Below are 24,137 nucleotides of genomic sequence, written 5' to 3' on the forward strand. Positions count from 1 at the left end.
TCATCTCCCCCACTTCCTCGCTCACTCAAACAGAGCTGCTGCGGGAGAAGTGCACTGTTAGCATTACTCTGGCAGTACCTCAAGCGTTTGGAACTTTTTCCGAGGTGTCGTTTTACTGCCATTGAGGTCTTTTTGCCTCACTAATATTCTGTGGTGAAGCGTGTGGCAGACAAACTTAATTAGTCTGAAAATACCATCTAAATTTGCTTTCACCACTCCAATTAGTGCGGTGATTTATGCTTCAGATTTTAGATTTTCATTCCTCTGTCAGTCTTGGGTTTCTAAGCTAACTTGATGATGTCTCCTCCTGGCACATATCATGAAGGTGACATCATCCCGCCGCTCCGGTTGCATACCAAGACCTGAGAGAGCCTGAAACATTAGCATCAGACCCAGGCATCGGGTTCAAACTGAAACATCTGGATTTTCTGAGGTTGAAAAGATTGCAAGTCATCAAGTGCATCTGCAGCGCTCACTGACACTTTGTTCTTGACAGAAAGTGGAGCAATTTTGATCCTTTAGCAGCATTTCATGTCAACACAAAGTCACCATACCACAAAACAGTATTTCTGGGACACCTGTTGTCGGGGATAAAACAGAAGAGGGAGCTCAACATGCATCAGGTCTACAGCAACACCTAACGCACTTTAACAACAGAGCTGTTGATCTGAGTCGTCCAAATTAAATGTTTGCTTCCGAAACATCTGGAACACATTAAAGAGGAACGCCTGGGCTTCACTTTAACATATTGTACCGGCTTTAGTTTGGCATTCATCAGCTGTCTCCAACAATTAACCCAGCAGGACAGCCTCGCTCATATCAGGAAACTTTCAATAAAACGTTCTTCGACTTAAGATTTATATCAGAATGGGTGTAAAATAAGAAAGGTCCTTGTAGAGCAACTGCCTCTTGGAGGGTTTTCTTCCAGATCCACAGAGCCAAAGAGCAAGTTTAAAGGTCCAGTGTGTAAGATTTAGAGGGATTTATTAGCACAATATGGCATAAATTGAATATAATATGCATACTTGCATGTTTTCATTAGTTTATAATCACCTGAAAATAAGAATCAGTGTGTTTTGTTACTTGGGAATGAGCTGTAAGTTTCTACAGAAGCCCAGAATGGACAAACCAAACGCTGGCTCTAGAAAGAGTCTTTTTGCGTTTTGCAGCCACCATAGGTTTTCCTTCACACTTAAGAATATACACTTTTAAATAATTATGCAAAAAAGGGAAGAGTCTGCAGCCATGCTAGTGGCTCTGTGAGGATTAGAGGCTGACATTTTATTTGAAATCCTGTGGGAATTCCACAGGAATCCCATGGAACAAGAGTCAATTTCACTATTCGTCATGGGACTGGGATGGAACGGGAAGAAAAGTCAACAGGAACGGGAATCTTTTTATATAATTATCCAGCTCTAATGTGAATACTTGGTGGATGATGTAACCGAAATTACCGTACACATTATACTTTCGGCTTATTTTTATTATTTTATAGCACTTTGTATGTTGTTTCATTTGCATGTGTTCATGTGTAGCGTTTAAGGAGATTCATCGTGCTCCCTTGGTTATGAGCTATTTGGTTCCTACCTGCCTTTGTTTTGTGGGGACAGGTATGAGTGTTACACAGGAGAGTGCTTGTGCTAAATGCTGGATAAAAGAAGTTGCACTGTACCTGTAACCTGGGATGTGTTTGTACTGTTTTGCCGTTTTGGTGAACATTCAACGCAGAGAAAGAGAGAAGTAGCCTGCTTATTGCCTGAACTGGGGAACGCCAAGAAAAGAGGGTTACAATAATGTTAGTTGTTCTGTCGTCTTTATTTTCTTTTTTCTTTGCTCTGGTGGCGGGTTGCAGCCCACCATGACTTGTGCAAACCATGGATTGATGAGAGTGGGATGGGACCTGAGTCAATCTTTTTCCTGTAAAATAAGTTCACTGAAACTCAAATCAAAGTTCCTACTTGTGAACTAGGGGCAACACATCTGCCCCTCTAATCCTATCTAGAATATCCTGCAGTGCCATATAGGCTGCCTCACATGCTAGAAAAAAAAATTGGCCTGTTTGCCTTTAAATGGATAAATAGTTTCCTGTGAGTTTTATTGCAGAGGTGTCGTAGTTGTTGCTTTTGAGTCACACAATAAAACCTTTTTAATCTAAACCAGGGACTTGAACTGTTTCACCATGAATGCATCACGACTTTTGTCCCACCACATACATCTGGTGCCCTCTTCATTTTTTATCTCCCCTGCCCCTCAGACAGCCTGAGTCCACCACTGCTTCCCTCAAAACCAAAAGTGTCCTCCTCTAAGGTGGCACTGGAGGAACAGTCTGTTGTGGGGAGGACACGAATGTCTGTACAAAATGTCACAGAAATCTCATCCAATAAGTGCTGAGATATTTTCCATTTGAACCAACAGATCCGTGCCAGCCACGGGTTGAAAACAGTAAGAAAAAAAAGTGCCTTCTGGTCAAAACACAGATAATAGACCAAACAGACTGCCTCCTAACCGAAACACTGAATTTTAAAAATGCCGTTCCTCTGAGAGTTCTGGCAAGATGTTCTCATCTTTGCGTGTGTTTCATTTATTTTGCTGTAACGTCACTGACTGTGTCAGTATGTTTACATGCACAGAGAAACAGCTCCTGGCTGTCCTTGCTTTGGTTCTATTCAGGACAAACTGTTTGTATGTGTCATCACATCCTGCTCACAAATACTCTGATGCACTGAGTACAGATAGGAAAAAAACAGCTAGAAAATGACAAAAACAGTACTGAGTGGATAGAGGGGATGCACGCTTCAGTGTCCCACTTTTTTCATCAGTGTTTCCTCTGTAAACTGTTTTTTACACTTTAGACATGAGTTGTAACTGTCATTGTGAATAAAATATGTTACTCATGTGTTCCAATATTACATACATACAGGGTAGAAGTAACTAATTACAATTACAATTACTGTAATTAAGTATTTTTGGGTACTTAGACTTTTATGAGTAGATTTTAAAGTCTGTACTACTACTTGTACTTATGTATACATGGCAGGATGTAATCTACATGGTTACTTTTAAAACCATAGTTGAGTAATGAGTACAATTTGAATTAATATCCAAACCTTTCGTCTGCATTTCAGTAGCCAATCAGGTGATCTGATCATAAATGGACCAATGAAAACAAAGACAACAAAACAAAATGCTGGGGCATCACACGTTTGGAGTAAGGATGTTGATGATTAAGAATTTAACCAACTAAAAAGGTATTGATTTCTATTTAATCAATAGACAAAGCAGTAATAGCACCTCATTTGACGCTGTTTTGTCTGGTGGAGCCATTTGTTGAACATGGAAACTTAAAATGAGCAAAAAAACGACCAAAGAAAAACAGGAAAAACCTGAAAATGAGGGGGAAAAAACGAAGGTTTGTGTCTTAAAAATCATTAATTATTAATCAGTTATTAGGGTTTTCAACTATTGGTTGAGGAAAACGTGAGATGACAGTTACATCAACGGTTAAAAGTAACTAAAGTACTTTCACTTAATTATACTTCTAACACTAGTACTTTTACAGTAACTTACAGTTAAATCTTTGCATATCCATGTTTGTGTTCTATGTACAGTTTGTTAGTTCATATTTTAATATTTTTATTTTGTTTTAAATTATCTATTTTATTCACTCCTTTTTCTTTCTTCCTTTTTAAGCTGCTGTAACGTGTGAATTTCAGGATCAATAAAGTTTATCTTATCTTAGTATTAAATGATATTTCAGATGTTTGCTGATTGACATTCCAGTTATAATGATCCACAAAGAAGAGGAAGACAGTAAGCGATCACCATCATTACTTTTATTAAGATTTTTAGGTCCCCTTCCCTTGAATCAAGTGAAAAATTACTTACTGAAAACCACCATCTGTTATTCCAGAGACTGAAACTAAAGCACAGAGCTCCTGCAGCTCACCAGGTCACACATCCATGTTAAGAAACAGTCACTTGTGTGAAATGTCTGGCATTTAACTTATCATGCAGCTTTGGAACATGAGAGGAAAGTGTCATTATGAAACCTGATTGGGGCTGCGAGCACTTCTTTTTTTTTTCCCTCTTTCTTTTGCACCTTGCATGTCTTTCTGTTGCCCAAAATCTGTCTTTGCCTTTGGTGTCCTTTAGAGATTCTTTGTGGAATGTTTCTTAACTTTTTTTTCCAAATGCTCTCTTCACATTTTCCTCAGAGAAGAACAGATTCAATTACAAAACCAGAGCACATTTCACTACAACCAAACAGAGTAAAAAAAAAAAAAAGGAAGCCCAGCAGAAGATGTCTGACTTCTTTGGTCTTGAATCGGCAATGAGTGCAAATGCTGACAGATTTAAAAAAAAAATAAATGCAGAAGTATGAAAAGCAAAGGTTTGTTCAAAAATAAACAAACATAAACAACACTGCATGCAGACAGCAAAGAGTTAAAGGCTGCAGACGTGGACTGAACCGTACCAGTAACTGATATCTGAGTCACGCACAAACACACAGGGACCATTTGTTTACTGAGAGACCTGCACTCTGAATCAGCACTTCTTTGTTATGGGAGAACCACAATAAGGCTCTGACTTCAAATTCTGAAGCTGCTCACAAACACCAGGCACCAAGAGACTTCACAAAAACATTTCTCGTTTCACTTTTCATCCACACCCAAACACGCCACTGAGAGATCAAACCCGCTTCCATCAAAATAAGACGAAGAAGAACTGATAAGTGAACACTGGGAATTGCTTGAGGAGAAGCGCGTCGAGCTCACAAAAACATTCCCCGCGCGTCTTGAGGTAACGCTTAAACTATAAATGCAACCTCTAAGGTTAAGATAGTCTCGTCAAACCACAAGTTGCCATGAAAGTTTTCTCTTGTTAAACAGGATGAGTAATGCTGCTGGAAAAACTCTTATTTACTAATGAACACTCACTCAAACAGTGAAGAGTGGGACTCTGTGGAAATATTAAGTTCATTAAATCTGAGAGGAAATAGGCCTATTAACCCAAACCATGATCTTTTCCTAAACCTAACCCTAAGTAGTGCCTAAAACTGCTACTAAAAGACCTTTATTTTGAAAGTGTAAACAGGACGCTGCAGATCGCAGAATGATGACGACAGATTAGTTTGAAAGTCATGCAAAGTGTCGCGGAAATCACCTTTTCTGATGAAATCACAAACTGTCATGAGACTGTTTTAAATTTAAGGCTCTAGCCAGAGGCTAGTTAGCTTAGCTTAGCATACAGTGAGAAACAGTTAGCCTGACTCTGTGCCTCTTAAGCTCACTAATTAACATGTAATATTTTATGCCAAGTTGTGTTGTTTTTCAGAGGGTTACGTGCTGCACTACTTCATGACTGGCTGCAGTGTCATAACCTCTATAAAACCACAAATTGATGTTTTTACACCTTGGTTTTTGTACAGAATGTAGTATAGCATGTTAAGATTTACACTGCAACATGTCATTTTAACACCAGTCCCTTGTAGATCAAGGGACTGGTGTCACAAATTAGCTTAGACTATAAACGCGTGTGCATGATATTTTACGTATTTGTCCCTTACGAATAAACTAAACTAAAAAAAAAAAAATGCAGAAAACCAGGCTAGCTCTCTCCCACAGTCTCCAGTCTGTATGCTAAGCTATGCTAACCATCTGCTGGTTGTAGCTTCATATTTAAGACACAGAGATGACAGTGGTATTGATCTTCTCATGAAACTCATGACAAGAGCAATAAATGTATTTATAAAATGTCAGGTGATTTCTTTAAAGGTCATGTGTGTAGGATTTAGGGGGCATTTATTGGCAGAGTATGGCAGGAGTGGAATATAATATCATCATAAGCATGATTTCATTAGTGTTTAATCACCTGAAATTATTGATCTTTGTGTTTTTGTTTCCTTAGAATGAGCTGTTTATGCCTAAGGATATAGGCACCACCATGTTTCTACAGTAGACCAGAACAGACAAACCAAACTGGCTCTAAACAGAGCGTTTAGTGTGTGTCGCAAGTTTTGCAGCAGAGAAACCGTAGTTTCTACTCTGTGTATTTAGTTAGTTGCGATCTACAACCTCACCACTAGATGCCACTAAATCCTACACACTGGTCCTTTAAGTTTTTAGGGGTACAGTCTAGATATAATCTGAATAAAATAATGTGATTTTGTTTGCGTTTTTTTTACCCAGACTACATTAAAAACAAAACTCTGGTATCAGAAAGCATTTGGTCCTGTTTCAACTAAATGATTTAATACAAATATTGAAATACTACACTGACGTTCTGCCTCAGACAACCATTTAATCCAACTAAAAGTCTATTTCTCACACTAGCTGGCTAGATAAACCTGCTGCTACATACAAACACATCATTCTTTGTTTCCCGCCGTGGAAAAGGGAATTGATCAGCACAGTAGTTAACTCATTTCACTCGCTCAGCCACACACAAACACACCCCCACATATAAAAAAAAAAAAAAAAAAAAAACATGTGCAAACTTGTTTCTAAATACAATTCATTCCAGAAAACGTCCCCCATGAAACACAAGCCACGCTACAGACAAATGGTCCATTTAAAAATATTTTCATCCCACTGGAATGCCTCAGATCCTTAAAGGCACTTGCTGCATAAAATGACATAACTAAACTGAATTACATGCTCTCAGTGAGTCGTCCACATGGTGCAGAGTTGAGTCAGACATTTGCGACTCGCGCTGAGAGACGCCGGAGAAACCGACGTGGATTTGGAGGCAGTGAACACCTGAGCAAGATGAGCACTCAACAACGGTGAGATGGTGAGATTTCACTTTAGTATGCAGTGCACTTTTTTTTTTTTTTTTTGGCCAGACATGCTACTGTTTCATGGTCTGATGAGAAAAATCAGTGACTTTAATGGAAGCCTAAAATGCTGTGTTAAAAAATATCTGGAATGTCAGTAAATAAACCAGAATATTATGCTTTTTTTCCTAGACTTTTTTCCAATTTGGAAGCCATTCGATCAGTCCCAGGAGACGTCAAAGTGCATGATGATGGAGAGAAGGGGACAATCTCAGAATAGAACCCGTTTCATGGCGTGTTACACTAAACAAAAGTCAACTATAGATTTGCTATGAATTTGAAACCTATATTCTTATTTTAATGTTACAAACACCTTAAATTATGTAAAATAAACAACATGCTGTGACGATGCCTATGTGATGTGTATTTCAGAAATAAAAGGTACAGTAGGTCTTTAAAAAAAACAACAACAAAAAAAATGTGACTTTGAATCCATCAAAGCGAAAGACTGACTGGCTTTGTAGTCTTTCCAGTAACAACTTGCCTCACTTATCTGCAAGTCTTTTTTTAACCAAACATGACCGACACAAAACGCCTTGATAAAAGAGTCAAGACTTGGATCTTCCTTTCCTTCTCTTCTGTGTTTTTTTTTTGGCATCTTGAACTGGACAGCAGCTCGGCGTCTCTACAGACAGTCGTACATGCGCAGGGTGCGCTCCAGTTGCTGGACAACACGCTGGTAAAAGGCTATCTGCTCCCTGAGGTAGGCCTGCATCATGTCTTTGAAGTCCACCTCTCGCTGCTGATGGAAGTGGCTCATCTCTGCCTGGAGGGCGAACCCGACCGTCCGGCAGCGTTTCCTAATGCCGTCAGCCTCGTCCTGGTCCATCTTCCCCTCGTCACTCATCCGCTGGCTCTCCTTCACCTTGGCAAAGGCACCTGGATTTAGATTAAAAAAAAAAAAAAAAGTTATATGATGTTAAAAACAGAAGGCTGGGCAGAATCCACAGAACGCTAGGCTTACTTAAAGGAATAGGATTTTTCTGAAGTGGGGTTGTATGAGGTTATGAGTGCATCAGTTTATTACCTACGGTAGATGGCGGTCGGCACATTTAGGAAGTAAAGAAGCTAAGCAACATACTGCTGTGGACAGGATCAGCAGCAAAACACATTTTAGCCATCTAAAAAAGCTATATTTAGAATATTTTCACCACTTTACCTTGTTTTCAGACAGCCTTATTGTATGACTTTGGTTTTTTAAAAGGTTAGTTAGGATTCACACTAACTAACAGAATGAGGCAGTGGTAGGCCAGCAGCTTTTATGTTCTTCAAGGTAAAATTACTGTTTTTCCCAATGGAGTTTGGTTGAGCAAGAAAGAGCAATAATTGGCTTATATACCGGCAGTTTGCCGTCAGACAAGGCTGACTTAAGGAAGGGTGAAGCGGTGAAAATATTCTACATATAGCATATGCTTAAACTGACATTTTTAAATCTTTTTTACGTGGCTAAAATACATTTTGTTGCTGCTCCTGTCCACAGCAGTACCTTGTTTATCTTCCTACGCTGGTTGTTCTGCTTCTTCAAACCGTGGGCGACTTTTGATGAACATCTCACACAACCCCACTTCAAAAAGATCTGTAATTTCCCTTTAAATGGTCAGTTCACCCAATGCCAAAAAACACAACAACAACAAAAGACTTGGGTTCTCATTTCCTTCCAGTGGTAATGCAGTTAGTTTTGGTTTTACTTGCCCAGTTTTTGAGATATACATCTCTGAGGTTTCTGTCTCCACTCGAATAGAAACAAAAACATATTTTATCACTTACACATAGTTGTGTCTAGCCAGGGCCACGCGAATAGTTTTGGTTTTATTTCTTAGGTTTTGGGGGTTTCCTCTCCTAAGATTTATGCTCTCACCTCAGCTGTTTATTTGTTTGTGCCGCTCACAGCACTGAAAATCAAAACCAAAAAGTTTAACAACATTAAATCAATAGTTTGGATTATTTAATGCAGGGTTGCACGATGGTGGTCGACACGCCCCCAGTTTGGAGAAGCAGCACAGAAGCTATCCGAACGATCAACGTGATGGCTGGGTGGGTCAACGATTCACATGACTCTCGCAGGTTAATGACCTCACAAGAGGTTAAATACCAGTCAGTTGGAAGCCACTCAGCTGAGAGGTGAAACATCTTCAAGAAACTCCAGCAAACATCATGAGCATCAGCATCAGTTTAAATCTTTGCTATATCAAAAATATTTTCATTCCTTAACTTTGCCTTTTCTGACAGGAAACTGCTGTCATATAATTATGATGTTATATATCGCTCTCTCCAAACCAACCAAACTCCATTGAGGAAATCAGTAATTTTGTGTTGGAGAACACAGGAGTTTCTTGCCTGCTGCTGCCTCTGTCTGTTAGTTTGTTTGTGTTACTGTGTGACTAGTGTTTCAAAATGATAGTATGGATTTACCAAAGTCACACAATAACACAAACAAACTAACAGATTGAGGCAGCAGTAGACCGTGTTCTCCAAGGTAAAATTACTGATGATGGAGTTTGGTTGGTTTGGAGAGTGGTTTCCTGCCAGAAAAGGCTGTCTGACAGCAGGATGATGCATTCAAACCATTCTAAATATAGTGTAGACTTAAACTAAATACCTTTTGTTTAGCTTCAGTGCTGCTGCCCGTCTCTGCTTCTCCAAACTGGGGGTTTGCCAACTGACATCTACTGCAGCTAATACACTATCAATAAGTACTTCATACAACTCCACATTAAATAATCCAAACTATCCCTTTAACGTGTTGCTGCAGGATAATCTGCAGAAGTCCTTTTTTCATGAAGGGACAACTTTCTACCATAGTAAAGTCTCTAAGAAAACTTTTAAATCATGTCATTTTTTTATTCTGTGAGCAACACAAACAGCATACCACTAGAGATAAATGAGAAAATATGTTTTTGTGTATGCCAGAATTCTCAATGGATTTTTATGTCACTGTCAACTAAATACTCACTATTTTCAGACAATGTAAAAACTCATACAGAAGGTCCCAAGCCACTAAAAGGCTGTAAAATGTGCTTCTGATAAAAGAATAAATATAAAAACCCAAAAGGAAAAGTTGTAATAAAAGTTAAACATAGTCTTAAAAAGAGTCTCAGATTTTTATTGCTCTTTGGGTGGGTCTGTATTACTTACTGTGATATATGTTATATATGAAATAAACTGCTGCAGTAATGTTGTGCCAACATCTCAGCAGTAAAGACCAACATCTCAACTTTTCCCCCAGAAATTAACTACTGCAAAGCTGCGCACTTTATAGGTAAAGCCGGGAACACGCTACACAATTACTTTTTGTTTCACTGCATACCAAACGTCTAGTTTTCAGATGATGCGGACAAGTTGCAACCACATTCACCCAGACTGCCATGACGTCACTTTCCAAGTGAAGAACATGGCAGCCCGGTGGCATGCCGCCACGCTGCATTTCCCATCAGATTAGTGCGTCTGTCTCAATCTGAAGCTGAAACCAGGAAGGAGGCTGATCTTATTAAGACATCATGCAGATAAGCTAGCTCGTAGGACTAGTTTGGACAAGCTAGTTGTTCTGTCTTTAATGCAGTGTGCAGGTTTTATCCATTAGCTCTATCTGTGAGTTCATGCCGCCCTGGATTTTGTATGGAATTCCTGGCAGAAGTCTGGGAAAGCATGAACAGTACTTCCAGTCCGTTCCAGCGAGGAGGCGTGTGGACTACAGTCTGTGGCGCTGACCTACATTCATGTCTTCTGTTTTCCACATGAGAGGAGAATATGCATCACCAGATAGCATGTCTGTGGGACATAAAGGAAAGGCACTCGTGGTTGAGTGTATGTGTGCGGAGCGGGGGAATAATGGGGGGATGAATCAACATTTTTGGGAGTAGCTAATGCAAAATCTCGTTACAAAGACAGCTTTGATGTGCTCTGCCTTGCAGCCAAATCTTCCTCCTAAATTGACACAAAACTATACAGTTACAGCCACAACATATGAGCTACAAAATAAAAAAGCCTAATTAGGTTTACTTCTATTATAAAAGCAAATTCCACTGTTTGGATCAGCTAATGCAAAATGTCATCACAGTGCTCTTCCTTGCAGCTAAATCTGCTCTCTAACTTGATGCACAAACACAACAAAAGCTGCAAAATACAAGAAAAACTGCAATAGAATAAAGCCAAAACTGCATCTATTCCAGAAGCCAATCTCTCTTTCCCACTATAGGCTTTCTGCCTCTTTTTCCCTGGTTAGCATATGCTCTGTGATACATGGCCAGTGGTCTGGAAAGTCACCAGATTTGTTTATCTTGCCCAACCAGACTGGCTACCGCATGTTTTACGACTGTGGCCAAAGACTGAATTGAACTATTTCACATGTGACAGCTTCATGGGTCTGTGCTGGGTAGATATTAGTTCTCTGTGGGGGATTAAGAAGGGGTGAGAGGAGAGGAGAGAAAAGAAAAAGGAAAAGGAAAAGCAGCATTGTGCAGGGGAGGAGAAAACACAAATGAGGCTCTTTAGCAGGGTTTCTGCACAGTTCAACAAATTAAATTTTAGACTTTTTAATACCACATAGGATGCAATTAAATACCCATTTCATGATCAGTTCTTCCAAAGTATGAAAGTATGATGGAAAACCAGTGTAGAATTCGTTAATATTGCTTTTTTCAGAACTTTGCAGCGAGGTATAGAAATAGTTTCTAATGATATAATTGACTAAAGGTGCAGTAAGCGATTCTGGAGAAAGACAGTTCATTACTGAGTCTCATTCCCAGATTGTGAAATACAGATGTTTTGGGAATGCGACTTCAACAATGATCTTGCCAGCCTGTGATTGGCCAAAGTCTCCGGACACAAGCAAGATTTTCTGAAGCCCGATAACAGAGTCAAGAGGAGGAGCAGAAGTCTGGTTTTATATTGTTGACCTTTTACCCAATGATGGTAAAAATAAAATGCCTATTCCAGTTTAAAATCTACATAATCCAGACCTGCGTAAGTGGAAGGACATGGAGGGATGGATTAAACAATCAGAAGCAGCTGACCCGATACAAAACATGACATAAAAACACTGCAGACCACTGACTGGTCCCACAGCGCAGGACAAACTGCACAAACCCAACTCCTCTAAATCAACAGGCTTCAATTAACCCAACCAGACTTTTATTAATTCACTCAGAAACGGCAGCTTTAAACCCACACAGTGGGTCCAGACGTATCAAGAAGACCATCACTTCATATGCTCCATTTTAGCATAGCATAGCTTGTTTTAATGTGTGTGCTTGACAGAGAGAGACAGTGAATGCAACAGAGCAGCAGAAAACATGAGTTGTCAACCTGGCAGTAAATCTACAGTTTAGGTTTACAGTTAGTCGGTGAATAAGGTCAAGTTGAGCCATAGCATGTAGTGGAAAAATGGCTTTTATGACATAATTAGCTTGTTTGATGGTGCTGACTGAAACTCCATAAAAAAGACTTCCTGCACAACAAACCCACACGTGGTTAATAAGTGTGTAACATCTCCCGACTTTTTGAGAAAACTGAAATGCCTTTTCAGACTTTTCCAGGCCTGCAAATACCCTGTCTAGTTGAATAAGTAGTATGTGTGAGTATGAGACAGAGAGAAAAAGAATGAGGACGGTTGAGATTAACTCTGACCTCAACCCTCTGGCTGACTGAACTCAGGCATCTGCTAAATTCCCCATTTCCCACAGGCCTCTCTGGGCGCGCGGTCCCTGCAGAATGACTTCAGGAAGAGAAGCACTTCTCCTCTGCATCTACATCTAAATCAATCTTCTGTTCGAAATCTGAGAACGGAAGCCCCTCTTTAAGATATTTCTTTTTGTTTACAGAGCAGGGTGCTCGAGCGCTTGTATTTATAAATTAGCGGTGATGACATTTCCCAATTCCCTTATGGCTGAGTTCCTTTTTAGCAGAGCCAGCATTATTTTTCTCCTCAGACTGCAGATTCTTTCAGGATCCAATCATTAGCAGACAGCAGTTTTAAGACAAGTGGGTCTAATTTTAACTCATTCTCAGCTGGGACCATGGTTACCAGTCAGTTATTTAAATCATTCTTCCTGTTTAATTTTAAAGTGGAGGCACCACAAAACTGGAGTGGAGCCTCTTTAGCTTGTATAAATCAGCTGACCTCTATAATGTGTACATAAGTAATAAACAAAACATAACATGGACTGATAGAGAGTCTGCTAATATCAACTGTTTGACAAGAGGGTTCACTGTAATGTGTGTCATTAGGAAGCCATATGTAGCAGGGCTGCAACTAATGATTATTTTCATCATCAATGAATGAAAAATGTTGATCATTGTTTCCCAAAGCCCAAGATGACGTCCTCAAAATGTCCTGTTTTGTCCAAAACCCAAAGATGTTCGGTTTTCTGTCACAGAGGAGTAAAGAAACCAGGAAATATTCACATTTAAGAAGCTAAAATCAGAGAATTTTGACTTTTTTTTTTTTTAATAAAAAGGACTGATTTTTTTTTCCTTTTTTTTCAAACATCTCCAAATTCGCCATTAGCTTTTTTCCATCTGCTCTGGTCATGTCATCACATCCAGGTATTTTCACACTGGCTCTTTCGTTCAATCTGCTGAATCATACTTTGGACAACCTCTTTAATAAGGATACCAAATCTCTGTTAATAATTCTTTTATTTTTGGCAAAAAAAAAATGCATCTTGCTGCAGTGGTCTGCTCCACCACTCCACCACTCCCACTGGAGAGGTTGACTTACGATCTCAAGAATAAATCTGACAGATTCTGATGACTTTGGAAACCCCTGCGCCCTTTCTTGCAGAAACTCTGACTCGCTCAGGCAGTGATTGATTGCTACTGTTATATTCTTGTAGGATTTATTTATTACAATATGTTAGTAATTTATTCGTTTGTTTTTTGTTTTTAGTTTCACTTTCTTTTATACTGTGGCACTTTTGGGGTGGGATTTTTCTGTTTTGTATTTACAATTTAACACACTTTGTGCACTTTTCTTCTTTGTTGTGTTGCTATTGTTTATGTCGAAGGGTGAGTCATTAATTTAATAGTCAATTAATTATCAATTAATCGATTAGTCATTGCAGCTGTCATATTAGGCTGAAAAAAAAACTCTAACTTACTTCTCACATTATTGTACGCTATCGGCTGTGCTGTACTGTGAACAGTTTATTTTTCTTAAAAAGTAATGAGCCTTTTACCTTCCTCTGGGAATAATGATTATATTTCCAAAAACAGAGTCATTACGATGAACTGAAATGACCCCATGGTATTTACAAATCAAGATACGCTCCTTTAAAAGCTGCAGGTTAATACAGTCTCCAGTTATGAAAAACATTGCTTATTGCCTCACAATCCTGTGGAAGTGTGTGTGTGAGGAGTCAAACAGTAATATGTGAAAGCACAGCCGCTAGTATGTAATGACTTCACTGCTGTAATGCAAACCACAAAACACACAACACCCCCGTTTTTCCTTTAAGACTTGGAACTGGGTTAAACTTCTCTCTCGCAAAGTAAAAGGAAAAACTATTTGGCAGGTAAAGGCATGACGTTCTCACATCCAAGATAATGGACTATGGTTTGGTGGACCAAGTGACTGAAACAACCATTACTCATGAACTCGGAAAATCAGAAAATACAATTAACTCGAAATACTGACTAGACAACAGCCATGTCAAATTTGCATAATCGGAGTGACTCATCCATGCACTGTAAAATAAACAGATCTGTAAATTTGGCTCCGAGACTTCAAACACGGGGCGGACTAACGTGACTGAGTAAGATTAGTGGGTGTTTTTCTCGTCAAACAGACGAGTAAACAGAAACATTTCTCAACTGGGGACAAATGAGGCTTGTCACCACAAAACACTGACCATTAGCGGAGGGCTCTGAGCGTGTGTGTGTGTGTGTGTGTGTGTGTGTGTGTGTGTGTGTGTGTGTGTGTGTGTGTGTGGAGGGGTTGACGTCTGTGTCAAGCACCGCAGTGAACTGATGAGATATTTGTTCTCTGTTGATCTCTCTCGAAAAAAATGTGAATTTAAAAAAAGCAACAACAAAAATAAGACCAGAAAGTGCCACACATAATTTATCTGTGAGTGAAACAGGCAGTGCTGGAGGCAAACTCACATGCTAGAGATGCCACCTTCAATGCAGAAAAATAAGGGACACCTTGCCAGTGGCCCCAAGCCCAGGGGAGACAAATCAAGTGAGGCGTCTGGGGGTCCTCCACCATGACAGTCCTCTGCTACTCTCAACAAGGATAAAATGTAATGCTGTACTGCACCGAAGCTGGGAAGCTAGTTCTTTTGCAATTACTTTGCTAGCTAACTAATTAATTGTCACTTGTCAGTTTGCAAGCTTGTAAGCTTGGTCTTTACTACGCGTTTGCATCCCTTCGCATCATGGCTGCCTCACGTATCCTGCGTTAGGGTTGGGCGATTGCTTGAATACGTCATCTGTCGACGATGGTCTGAATCCATCGCCAGTCGCTTTTTTGGGCTGATTTTTGGGGCGATTTTTGCAGCACAGAGCAACAGCTGCTGCTCCGTGCCTTGTTTTCATCCTTTGATGAGGAGCGAGCGGTAACCTGCAGAATTAGACTCTTTTCACTCTTTTCACTCTTTTCACGTGGTGAATTAAGGATTTAATTCAACCAAACAACAGTTGGTGTTTGCTGGAAGAGTGGACAGACTAACAAAGATGGTTTTAGTGAGTTTTTTATGTTTTTCTGTCAATTGCTGATTCTTGCCTGATGATGGTTTGGAAAATTTTAATATATCGCCCAACTCTATCCTGCATCCATTTAAAGTGATGGTTGTGCATGTCCTCAGAAATGAATGCCACACCTACGCAAATGAAACGTGGTTAAACAGCAAGTATATCTCTGGCCTTAGTGGGATAATAAAGCCACACTGTCAATGATTCAAATACAACTTTTGATTTAACCCTATTATTCAATCAGAGACCGAGCTAACAAGCTTGTTAACTGACGACAAATGCAGGATAACTGACAGTTAGTTAGCAAGCGTGTTGGCTTGGCCTAATGGGATAATAAGTTTACACTGTTACTGCAATTCAAAAGTCATATTTATATCATTAAATCCTGGTTCATAACAATTCCTCGTCTGTGGACAAGTATATAGCTGACAGGGGAAAGTTCAATAAAAGTGGATAGAGCAGTTTAACTAACAGCTTCCTCCATGTCCGACTCTCTGGCACCCTACTGCATCAAAAGTTGGCACAAAGTTAGAGCATCAACGTTTGCCAAAGCTGAATCTGTTCACGCAACTTTGCCATTTTAAATGCTGGTGTGACCGTGCCTTAAGTCAATAATGACAAGATCAAATATTGACACGTAATCTTGATGGAGAAGAGGAAATGAAAAAGGAAAGGAAAGACAGGATAGGACATGAAAGGAAAGGAAGGGAACGACATGAGCAGAAGAGCTGAAAACTGAAGAGAAGAGAAGAGAAGAGAAGAGAAGAGAAGAGAAGAGAAGAGAAGAGAAGAGAAGAGAAGAGAAGAGAAGAAGAAAAACTGAGACACAGCTCCAAGAATGCATGACAGGGTCAAAAGGACTCTGTTATCTGCCAATGTTTAAAGTGGGCCTTAAAAGCCTTGAGGAGACACAAACATAAAAAAGCCCACTGCTGAGTAAGCTAACAGTAATAGTGTTTACAGCAACCAATCAGATACACAAATTAAAAAAAAAAAAAAAAAGAGTCTGTGAGCTGGAACGTGCTCAACCGATTTCAGTCGTCTTAAATATCCCTTTGACCGTTTATCTTCAGCGCACATTTCTACTCTAAAGAGTGGCAAACGGATGATAAAAACAAATATTTTTACAATTCTTTGATTCTGTCACTGATGAGGAATGTTCAAAACAGAACCACCCTCTTGAGTCTGCACGAGGGAATTACTTACGAGAAATGTTTCATCTGTGCCCGGGCAGCAGACTCTGCACGCTCAGGACTACTTTGCGCACATCCTGTACTTTCCTGACCTTGACTGCAACTCTTGCAGAAAGCGGCTTGGAGAGTAACTGATTACATGTAACATAAAAGGTAACTGTATTCCATTACAATTAAAATCAAGAATGATACACTATTATGAGAAGTGTACACATATTACAATACCAGTCTGGTCTGAGTGAAACCAGCTAATCGTACAGTCAATTCATTATTATTGCATCAACATTTTGTCTTTAAATCATGAAAGATAAACAGCATCACAGTACAGTGACAGTTCTGCCTTCAGCTGTGAAAATACTGTCATCATCCCAGAACACAGCGTCAAATTTAAAGAAACATTTACAGGCAAGAGCAAACGTAAGCGTTAGCTACACAGACCAACCTCTAACAATAACATACAGACACTAACCACTAATGTTAGCTACACAGAAATGCAGTTAGCTGGCAAACCTGTCAATACTAGTACTACTCCTGCTACTACAACTGAAAAATATTTTAGGAATGTAGGTGGTGATACTGATTAGTTCGTGTAAATTTACTTTTACATTTGCTACAGTACTGCTGCTAATAAATGTTCATTTAAGGAACAACAAAGGAAGGAATAGCTGAACAAATAATTAATAAACCAAACAAGGAACATTTAACATTATTTTAGGCTCAAACATTTCATCATATTTGGTACTGAGGTAATCCAATACTAACAGAAAGTAATCAAGTCACATTACTTTAACATTTTGCTACTTTGATTAGGTTACTGACTACAGTTTTTAGGAGACAATCAATAATTGTATCTGAATATATTTTTAAAGTATCCCCTCTCAACCCAAAAATAATAAGGCATGAGGCTTCCAATAGCTGCAAAGCTCAAACTGAAGTTCTTAATTCAAGCCATGCAAAAAGATGTTCAACAGATGTTCTTTTTTAATACAAGAGAATCTAATCTAAAATGATTCTATACTCCCTCACAGATGGTGTCGTAAATCCACACTCTTGTCAGACATGTCCCTGTCAAGATATCAAGATGAACAGTGTTTGTTTGTTTATTAAGAGGGACATGCTCAGCACTGATCTCGAAGGGAACTATAATTCACTGCCGCTGCTAATAGCCCTCTGTTTATCCCACAACGTTCCTCTGCAGAGGGATTTAATTCATCCCTTTTCAGCTCAGATTTCCGAGGGTGTTGCCACAGTGAAATCAAAAGTTGGACTGGATATGGATGAAAATATTTGGGATTTCCAGCCGCCATTTGGAACAAAGTAAGCAGCTTTATTATGAGCTTCAAACTCGGCCAGCCTCACAAAGATCAGACATGAAAAAAAATCTCTTATGTCATCACACGTCAAGTAAAATAAATGGGCAGTGACAACATTATCTGTGACATCATAACTCCTTTGTATAGCTTATTTTAATTCTTTAAGCTTTGTGAGACAAGAGTTGCAATGTCCTCCAATCCCTCTGGGTCTAAAGGCTTTATTCTGTGTTTCAGAATGTGACATTAAAATTAATTAACAACAGTTTCAGCTCTTTTGTTATAGAACAGATGTATTATGTTCCGCGTGTGTTTGCTCTTTAACTTTTTTAAGTGTTGCAATGGCTTCAAGAGAGGCAGCAGCACAAATTTAAAAAAAAAAGGCAAGATGTTCCTATGATGAAAGACGTTGGCTGATCATGATGTTAGTTGTCCTTGCCGACACAATAAACACATTCAAGCGATGTGGATATCAAACCTCTACTGACGCGTCCTTCCAAAATGAATCACAAGGATTTTTCCAGTGTCATAACTTTTATGATCGTTTGCACACACAACAGCATCACGACACAAGAAAAGACCAGAGAATGCACCGCTGACAATGCTCTCCTCTGAGGGGCTGGCGTCACCATGCCAACCCCGAGCATCGTGTCACGGCGTTGCCATGGCTACAGTTGCAGAATCTTTCTGACACTTGCAGCAGGACAAAGAGGATGACGTTTCAGTTTCGGGTTACATTCGCTGCACTTTAGCTGCACTGCAGCTCGACAGGCAGAGCCAGAAAAACTATTAATCTGTGAGCTAACTGGTGAACGTGATGCCAAAGGAGCTGATCAAAACATGAACAAATACAGATGGCAGTGACTTCTATTTTCCATTCATTCATGATAATGCAAGCACTTAGAGATTTGAGAGTGAAGCCTACCCCAGCATGCATCTGTACAGCATCTACAGCCTAAGAAGCACCTTCAGTAACCATCTGATCCTACTGAGGCGTTCAAATGGTCGTCCAAACGCACTACACCACCTGCTGTCACCCGTCCAGTCTTACTCTCACATAGCCATGCATACACGTTCTGCTATAGGGGAAAAACACCCTGCCTTGTTTGCATTTCTTTAAACCAATCACAAATGTCTTTGGACAGCAACAAGCCCAGGGTGAGGTAATGTTGCTGCTGCAAAACAGTGCAGTGGGGGAACTTGTTTTAGTGGAACGTTTGCATGTCAGGAGGCGAGCTCTGGCATTAAAATTACTAGATCCCTGCAAAAGAGAAGGTAACAGCTGTTAGCTTGTTTACTGTTCTATTATTAGCATCCCAGGCTAATTTGCTGGAGGTTGTTCTTGTTTCCTGGGGACTTTGAAAACGTACATAGTGGATTCCAAAATGCCATGTGGACACTGTTATTTTTCACTGTATAATACATTTAAAATCTTAAATTTTATTGATGCATATTATTTACTTACCGCTTTACACTTTTCTTATATTCTATACTTTAGAGTTGAACTTTTAAGGGTGCCGACTAAATTAAATCTGTACTACTGAGTATTGTTACACGTTAAATCATTCTGCGCCAAATTTCAGTGCCTGGTAGGACTTTCCTGTAACTGTCTTGTTGACGTTAGTTCAACATTTTTATTAGTGTCAACCAACATTTAGCCTCTGCATCCAAATTTCCTTACCGAAATGCTATTTAGTACGCTAAAAGTGTGTGAGATTTATTAGTATGTCTGAAGCCAGTATTCATGAATTGCAAGACGAGAAGAGGGGACTATCAGCTTCCTCCAACAGGGTACTGAAAAAGGTTCTGTTTGGTTCCAGGTACCCGAATCAGTACAAATGTGAACAGTAAGCAACCCTACCTCACATTAGTATTAGCGTTGTTTGTATCTCGATTCTTTGTCTTTTCTTTATTCTTTTATTGTACTGCCTAACTGATTTTTTCCACTGGGATAACTGGGATTGCCAATTAACCCAACCTGCGTTTCTTTGGACCAAAGAGATCCTGTGAACTCAACACAGAGAGCCGCCAGCTGGCCTGGTCAGCTCCAGCTGTGAGGCGATGGTGCTAACGATTAAGCAACCATGTCAGACATAGCAGGCATTCAGACTGAAAATAGCACTGAGTTTAAGCAGTATTAATTATTTTTTTTAGCCACTTGGCTGAAAACACACCATCTGTCATGCATATCATCTTATTAAGCAAACATGTTAGCAAACAGCTGCGTATTCACACATCCAGCAAACATAATCATGCATTTAGAATTGCGTTTTACCTGTTGCATGCTCCACCGACTTCTTGCGAAAAATCTCTCACTCGGTCGCTAAGCACTGTAGTGTTTATCTGCTCAATGAGCCATTATTTTTACTAGTATATCATTATTCTTTTTAACTGGAAACAGCTGTTCAGTTCCACCAGGGATGAACGTTTGCATGCACTTAAATGGCCGATGCAGTGAGATGCCAAATGATGTTGCACAGGCAAAAGCTGAGCAAAGTTCAATTTGGCACAACTCCCGTCCCAATGAAAAGACTGAGGAGGCTGTATTTCTCTAACAACCAGCCTTATTAGCAACTGGTTTCAATGCCTAGTTTAAACTTGAGAGGTAAGCTATGCTAGCAAGCTATCACTGATACTAATAAAGTTAGAGTCTTTGTGAAGCATGCTAAGTTTGTCAACACAGTGTAGCGTCTTTTTTGTGCTGTGCACTGCATATTCTGCATGTTTTTTCTGATTGCCCACAGTTGAAAAATGTCCAACTTTGGGTAAAACGCTGCACTCGTCACTGTCACTTTCTACCCCGCCGTCCAATCACAGTGGAGCAGGGCGGGACAAATGCCATGACCTGCTCATACAGCACTGCTTGAACCTGGGGTCTGTCAAACTTTAGCTGAGACAGTTCCTTACCCACAAAATCTCATGAACCCACATCAAGCGTTGGGTCCATCTCTGCATGCTGCAGCGTTTGCTTCATCCAGAGCAATGACCAAGACAAACTGTGTGTCACGCAACACCAATTCCAAAAACTGATAACGTCCAACTTCTGAGTTCATAAACTCAAAAAAATAGTGGCAACTGACTGCCTAAATTTTTTTGAGTGCTGCTGACTTATTAGGGTTTACAGTTAATGTATATTAATATATTTTGTTTCATAATTTAATTTATTTTAGTCTATTTATTTGATTGAATTTAATTATCTATATTATATGTGTGTGCAGCATTAAGGAACCTCTGAACTCTCATTTTATTATGCAACCCTGTGTTGTGTAATGACAATAAATTACCTTGATATCTTATTACCTTAAAAAAAAATGCTTAGCAAGGCGTTCAGTTCTGTTGTAACTGAGGTCATAGTTAGTGGTGTTGTATTTGCCTGACTTGTATACCGAAACTAAAAGTTGCCTTTAATGTTTCGTCAAATTCCTACACCCATGAGTGACACAGAACATAAAATATAAGCGCAGTCCTCTTTGACTTCATGCCTTTTTCAGCCTGATGCCACTTAGCCATGAAATCTGTGGTTCTCTGAGAGGAGGAGGGAGGCGGCAGCGGTAAAAAAAAAAAAAAGAGTTCTTGGAGACATCTGTAATCTCCTTCAGTGTGAAACAACAGTGCACGGGGCCAACACAGACAGGAATGCAGAAGCGTGAGGATAGACAGTGTGTGTGAAGACGAGGGCCTAGCCTTTGTCAAGATTTATGAGTAAGCAAACAGGAGAGCGAAAACATTTGCTCTCCATAGTCACCACAGTCAGCGAAGGGAAGTGCAGCCAGCAAAATAACATACAATCAACGTTCAAAAGGTGCCCTGACTGGGCCGCTGCACGCTCCTGAAACCAAAGCCTGGTTTCACAGTTTGACGCTTGTCTACCTGCTGACAGCACGTTATTTTCCCGTGTGTTATAATCAGTATATGGAATGTTAATCTGTAACATGTTTGTCAAACGATATAAACACGCCATGAGCTCCTGGTCAGCACTTAGAAAAATTAAACAACACTGAGAACAGTCAAAACACACAGAGGCGTTCGTGCGCGCACGTAGGCACGATCCCAAAACATGATGCTAGACGACCCTCTGTTATCAGTGGGCATTTGGCTCACACATTTCCTCAGAACTGGCAACGGCGTATCTTTTCCTGCATGTGGATTTTGTAATGTGTTGCCATATGGAGGACAACTAACCTCTTGTCCAGATTAAAAAGTCTGGCTGGCGGGCTGGAGGCGTCCCAGGGGAGCTAGCTCATTCTCAAAGTGAATAATGCCCTGCTCTGGTGTGGATCACAGAAGGTCTTAACACACTATCAGCAGGAAGGGAAGACTAACCATACTTCAGAACAGTGGTTCCCAAAGTGTGGGCTGCGGCCCACTGGTGAGCCTCAAAAGTGCTACAAGTGGGCCGTGAGAGGTCAGTTTTGCAGGTTTGAAATTTCCATAAAATATTCAGGATTAATTTTAAAGAACTAATCAGAACTTATAAAACTTTAAATTATCTGACTAATTTATCAGGTGTTACACCCTATTTGGTGACCAAACAGGCGACATCATTGAAACTCTTCATGGAATTGCATTACTTTCCACTACATGTCATTCTGGGGACACAGTTTGATGCAGAGCCAGCGCCTCAGATATCATCTTACACAACATGTGATCAGATCAGACTGGACAGATACCCACGCACAGCAGGGCGGGTTGGTTTCACTCTATTGTGCGGCCTTTTGTGTTTGTTCAAAGCTCCAACAGGTGGCTGTATCTCGGTCGTTGTCAGGTACAAAATCTACAGAACATGATATCTGCCTCACTCTCACGAATAGCTGTTACAATTGCTGTTGATGTAATTTTACACAGAACTCACATTTAATATTTAAAGCCACTGGGAACCAAAATCCACAACAGCCCAGTCTTAAATATCAGTAAGCATAAGCAAAAGATCGGAAATTAGTTTTGATCCAAATTTAATATTCTGCCATTTAAGCTTTTGTACACTTCGTTGATATCGAGCTTGGTTTGGACGTGGTTTTGTTTGGACAAATTATGCAATTAATTCCATGAACTAACAACTACCTCACAGAAAACTATATTCTGAATATTTTCATGGTTATACACTCTCCCTGGCCTGGGTGATAAAACATTTAAATATGCATAAACTGCATTAAATGCATGAATTGCAACTCACCATACAAACACACAACAAATATGCTATGAGTGACAAACTAACAGCCAATCATTAGACAGACAGAACTGAAGCATGCTCCCGCCCTGGCTCTCTAACAGCCAATCATATCCCTAAGTGCTTGGAGTGACACACAAGCAGCCAATCATTTAACGGGTTTCTGTTTCAGTTGCCCCACTGCACGTGAGACAACAGCAAGGAGTGACATGTGAGACGACAAACAGCGTAGAGTCACAAGACAACAGAAACGGCGACAAAATGAGTGCAGACTAGCTCTCTAAAAACATTACATGTCAACGGATTATTTCAGCACCATATGTTTTTACCAGAGTGGAAAAATTAAACTGTCAAACTCAGTATTTTCAGTAAATTTCAGTGTCTCTTCTCCTTACGTTGCTTTTCTGTGAGAAATGAGGTGAAATACTTTAATTTAAACTATTTGATCACGTCACCATGTAAAACCAGGCCTTTTATAGCAAAGTTATCTTGAATTTCCACAGTTTGTCTGGTTAAATTAGCAGCTGTAATCTAGGCATTACGTTACTGAGTGTCAGGGTTCATCCTGCTGATGCCTCACACCTGTCTCCTCCTCCTTTTGGCAGCTTATAAAAACTTAGTTCTGGGTCCTTGAACGTATTGGTAGTGCATCCAAGCACATAGCAGCTTTTAGAACATTTTTCTGTCAATGAAGAGCCATGGATTGGTTTCCCCTCTGGTGTGGGTGGGGCTTAAATGCGCTCTGTCACTATGGCAGTGTTTGTCGGGGTTTTTTGGTTTTGTTTTTTGTTTTTTTTTTAAGGCTGACAGCTTTCAGAGGGTGACAGGCTCTGACATTTGGAGGGACCTCTGAGTAAAACCACTGCTCTGACACATCAAAAGGCGCTGAGGTCGGAGGAGCTGGAAGGCGTTTCTGGAGAACGCAACAAGTTGATCAAACA

The 24,137-nt window shown here is 39.9% G+C and overlaps 1 protein-coding gene across 1 annotated transcript in view; it reads right to left on the minus strand.

Moving 5' to 3' along the window:
• Window positions 1-6,974: 6,974 nt before the first annotated feature.
• The window catches only part of snx33 (sorting nexin 33), a 28,473-nt gene continuing 11,310 nt past the window's right edge, over window positions 6,975-24,137 (minus strand). Inside the window, exon 2 of the mRNA XM_084734482.1 lies at window positions 6,975-7,714. Coding sequence (XP_084590608.1) covers window positions 7,461-7,714 — 254 coding nt within the window. The 3' untranslated portion in view covers window positions 6,975-7,460. The remainder of the gene's footprint in view (window positions 7,715-24,137) is intronic.

The sequence above is a fragment of the Lutjanus erythropterus genome, chromosome 13 (genome assembly GCF_056507025.1).
Source record: "Lutjanus erythropterus isolate fLutEry1 chromosome 13, fLutEry1.hap2, whole genome shotgun sequence".
Classification (NCBI taxonomy): Eukaryota; Metazoa; Chordata; class Actinopteri; order Lutjaniformes; family Lutjanidae; genus Lutjanus; species Lutjanus erythropterus.